The sequence below is a fragment of the Protomyctophum parallelum genome, assembly GCF_964188405.1.
Source record: "Protomyctophum parallelum genome assembly, chromosome: 13".
Lineage (NCBI taxonomy): Eukaryota > Metazoa > Chordata > Actinopteri > Myctophiformes > Myctophidae > Protomyctophum > Protomyctophum parallelum.
This window is the reverse complement of record NC_139708.1, coordinates 25,529,660-25,533,920: the sequence shown is the minus strand read 5'-3', so window position 1 is coordinate 25,533,920 and position 4,261 is coordinate 25,529,660. Positions and strand designations below refer to the sequence as shown.

The window sequence follows — 4,261 nt, the reverse complement described above, 5'->3', positions numbered from 1 at the left end:
TGTGTGTGTGTGTGTGTGTGTGAGAGAGAGAGAGAGAGAGAGAGAGAGAGAGAGAGAGAGAGAGAGAGAGAGAGAGAGAGAGATGATATACTGCATCAGATTAATATAGTGAGTGTGAGTGTGTGTGTGTGTGTGTGTGTGTGTGTGGACTAGAGCGCGCACGCACGCACGGATCAACATCATCATCAGCTACTAGGCTATATCTGTGCGCGCGGGTAGACTTCCACGTCACGTGCACGTCCCACCGGAATAGATTATAGGAAGGAGAGAGAGAGAGAGAGAGAGAGAGATTGCAAACTGTACTTTTCCTCTAATACATTATTACAAAACATGCATTCAGTCAGCCCAAATATACATTTCATCTAAATGTGTCAATAGCCGATCGCTCACAATGCGCGATGCGATGCAGTGTGAGCTTGTAGATCGGTTATTTTAATGGCGACTATACTACCAGCCTCTACTTGGACGGAAGTACGGAACCGCGCAGGCAGGCAACGTGCACGGCATGCCATCAACACGCACGGGCGGCTTTGGAGCCGTTTAACATGAGACTGTTATTGCTACAGACACTGACTCACTGGCTGCTGTGTGTTTGTGTGTGTACATGTGTGTGTGTGTGTGTGTGTGTGTGTGTGTGTGTGTGTGTGTGTGTGTGTGTGTGTGTGTGTGTGTGTGTGTGTGTGTGTGTGTGTCTCGAAAGTGGCGATACTTTCCAGGATTCAAATTGAAAAGTATACAGATCCATAGCTCTGTTCCATACCCTTCCTGCTTTCGATTCTGCGAATTTCTGCCTTGCAGTAAGGCTATGGGACTTTCGGGGTTAAATCTCAAATCGAAATCAGACCAGCCTCTCCTCTTTAGTGGAAATCTCACGAACGTTTGACCTTCTCACCAATACAAACACGGGTTGTGTCAATAGAAAGCCTACTTTCCTTAGTGGACGCACTCTGAGCCCCCCACCACAACTATAAAATGCACTTTTTTGCCAAAATGTAACAGAATCCACCGAGCGGACACACTTCCTCTTGGTGAGAAATGTTTTTACGAAACAGCGCCTCCCACGTTGCAGAGCGGAATAACACCCTATGAGATTGTATGCGCTCCAGCTGTTTCTTCCAGTTTAAATGTGTAAACAATGGCATACGCAATTATGTCTTCATAGAAAATATTGGGCAATACAAACATACATTTTCCCAAACAAATGTGTAACTATTTAGTTTGTTATTCATGCTAATACCATTAACTTTTTTACTTGGCTCATTAAAATCCCTTTTCAATAAAGTATTTCATATGGCTACTTATTACTGCAGTTTTTTTGGTGTGTGTGTGTGTGTGTGTGTGTGTGTGTGTGTGTGTGTGTGTGTGTGTGTGATTGTGTAATTACTTCAATGTATTTACTGTTTACTATTGTTAACAAGGCCGGTTATAGGGGGGGGGCAGGGGTGGGCTCACCCAAACGTGCGTCCTGCCCACCCAATCAAAAGTTATGGGGATCCTTTATTTTTATGCCTATAAAATATCACAAAATATCTGTACCGTTTCTGATTGGGTGGGCACTGCGCAGCATTTTTAGACCCAACAATTAACGCATACCGCAAAAGTTGTGTCTCGGTAGCGAGGCGGAGGGAGTCGAGGGACCCGACCCCGACGTCTAGCAAAATTAGCACAACAGAGAAGTGTTCAGAACACAACACAGAGCACACACTGAAGAGAATGAGCCGCGTCAAAAAAACCCTACATATAACCACGCCTCCAGCAACAGATCCACGGATCAGGAGTTCTACATGCTCAAACACAGAAAATGAGAAAATACGCTTCAGTGATTTTTTTTTCTAAAAGAAAACAAAGTTTAGCTCACACAATTACTCTCTCTGTGCTCCCGTCTGCTCACTCTGCTGGTAGCAAGAAAGAGAGCGACATGCATCCTTTCTTTAAGGCTAAGCCTATAAGCAAAAGCAAGCCTAGTGCTGCTTCTGCCTCTGCAGTCACTAGCACATCTGTTAGCGCTGTTGCTAACTCAGAGGCTATCCCTTCTGCCTCTGCAGTGAGTGCAGTCCCTAGCACATCTGTTAGCAGTAGCACTGTTGCTAATACAGAGGCTATCGCTGCTGTTCATGTCTGCCATGAAATATAGCAGTGTTGGCAATGAAAGGGATGTTGTTTTTACCGTGCGTTGTTACACTAACTGAAAAGTGGCACTAGAAAATGGAAGGGGACTGCAGAAACATGCATCCAGCCACAACCATATACAGGCTGCAGCGACCTGGTCAGAACACAAGTCCAGAGAGGCGACCGGGGCGACAGTTGATAGTATGCTGGTAGGTAAAACAGCACTTGAAAAGAACCGGTACTATATTAAAAGCATTGGAGATGTTATCAAGTTTCTCTGTGTTAACGAGTTGGGTTCACAAAGATCATGGAATTACTTGAACATTGTCCCAGCACAACGAATAGGACATGGACTTTTTCTGTGCAGTAAATTGAAGCCGTCTTCTTGAGGGCAGAGATGCGGTTTTCTGAGTTAATAAGACAATACCAACAAAGTTGTTATAATATATGTGTTAAGTTATTTGTAAAAGTGCAAAATTACAGATGAGTGTTCAATACTGCGAGTACACATTATATTGTACCTCAACACTGGTTTTCATTTCCAGGATTTGTCGATCATGACAACCACGAATCCTGTCTACATGCCCTCGTGCAGCCTTCTTAGACTGGCATGCCCCAAGTGCATTCAGCATAGAAAAAACATTCAGCGAACACACATGTCTCCAGAGCTCTACCCCCACACAGGCCTGGATAAAGTTCACCCTCATCACACTGGAGGTGAATAGCACTACAGAGAGAACCATCCCCAACCTTCGGTTGATGAGCTCTTGGGCGTCATCCTCTGTCTGTGAACTTTATATTAAAGAAAAGAAAAAACTTATGACAGTAACTTATATTTTCAATACGATGTATTCCCAATTTCTCATAATATTCAGGGTAAATGTTCAATTAGTCATCTTACCTTGTTTTTTTCTTGCAACCGTGAAACTTGTGCGTCCTGATTGAAGATGGCACAGGGAACATGGCCCTTAAGAAACTCATGGTTGCTGGAGCTTTATCATTACCCCAGGCCAGAGGCGTCAGGTTCCTATAACGGCGGTGGGTGCAGGTGACTTATTTCAGTCAGGACAGTGGGTGCATATTCTGCTTCTGCATATTGATATTGGCGCCGCTTATTATTTTGCCCGTGGGTGCTTCTGCGCCTGGGCACCCCCGGAGTTGACGCCGCTGCCCCAGGCCAATGTGTTATCCCAGGAAAATGTCCTGATGTCATCCTCTGTGGGCTTCAGACGCAGTGGCCCACTGGTGTCTTTCAGCATTTCTTTTCTCTGGAAATGTAATAAGAGAATATTACAGAATATTTGAAATGTAATATAACATTAACAATAACACATTCTTTAATATTACACAAATACTTACCTCTTTAATAATTGTCTCGGACAAAGCCTTAATCATGTCATCCTTGACCCTGGGTAGACTTTTTAAAAGGCTCCGGAACCCTTGTAGAATTTATCTTTTTTCTAACAACTGCAAACCTTTGGCCATGGGACCTAAACGTCTTATTCTGATCTCCTGTTCCATTGCAACACCTGGGGGACTTTTTCTAGAGCCACCACAGGGGTTCAATCTCATTCTTTTGGCATGTGGTGGTGATTTGCTGGGAGTCCTGTGTGGTGTCCTGTGTGGTGTGCTCCATGCAGGGCTCCTGTAGGGAGTCCTGGCTGGTGTTATTCTTGGTGTCCCAGTGGGGGTCCTTACTTTTGATGTTGTTGGAGTTTGTTTGGGAGACATCATTGGGGTGGTGGTGGGAGACATCATTGGGGTGGTGGTGGGGGTTGTGACTGGAGTCACGGTGGGGGTCACACTCCTCAGTTTCAGTTGTAATTGTGCATGGGTCAATGTCCTCTTATATCCCTTTCTGTTTGTAGTTTGAAACATGTTGGATTTGCATGTAAAGCATAGGGAGTCCTCTCTAGAAACGTTGGGGAAAAGGAACTTACATGTAGTAGGACTGGCAAGGGTAGAAAGTTTGTGTCAATTGTAACCTTTCTTTCTTTTAGTGATTACACATTTGCAATTGCCACAATATCTCTCCTTCACCTTCTGCTGCATTGATGTACCTCCTGATCCTGTTGCACCTCCTCCACCCTCCTCCGCCACCTCTGGCATTGCTGCACCTCCACCTCCCCCACTCTCCTCCACCACCTCCTGC

At 44.9% G+C, this 4,261-nt stretch overlaps 1 protein-coding gene across 1 annotated transcript in view; it reads right to left on the bottom strand.

Moving 5' to 3' along the window:
- LOC310868573 (neuronal pentraxin-2-like) overlaps positions 1-3,504 on the bottom strand; it is a gene marked incomplete at both ends in the record, with an annotated part of 85,049 nt that extends 81,545 nt beyond the window's left edge. The window contains 3 exons of the mRNA XM_083779028.1: positions 1,594-1,651; positions 3,234-3,377; positions 3,469-3,504. Coding sequence (XP_083635154.1) covers positions 1,594-1,651; positions 3,234-3,377; positions 3,469-3,504 — 238 coding nt within the window. The remainder of the gene's footprint in view (positions 1-1,593; positions 1,652-3,233; positions 3,378-3,468) is intronic.
- Positions 3,505-4,261: the final 757 nt, after the last annotated feature.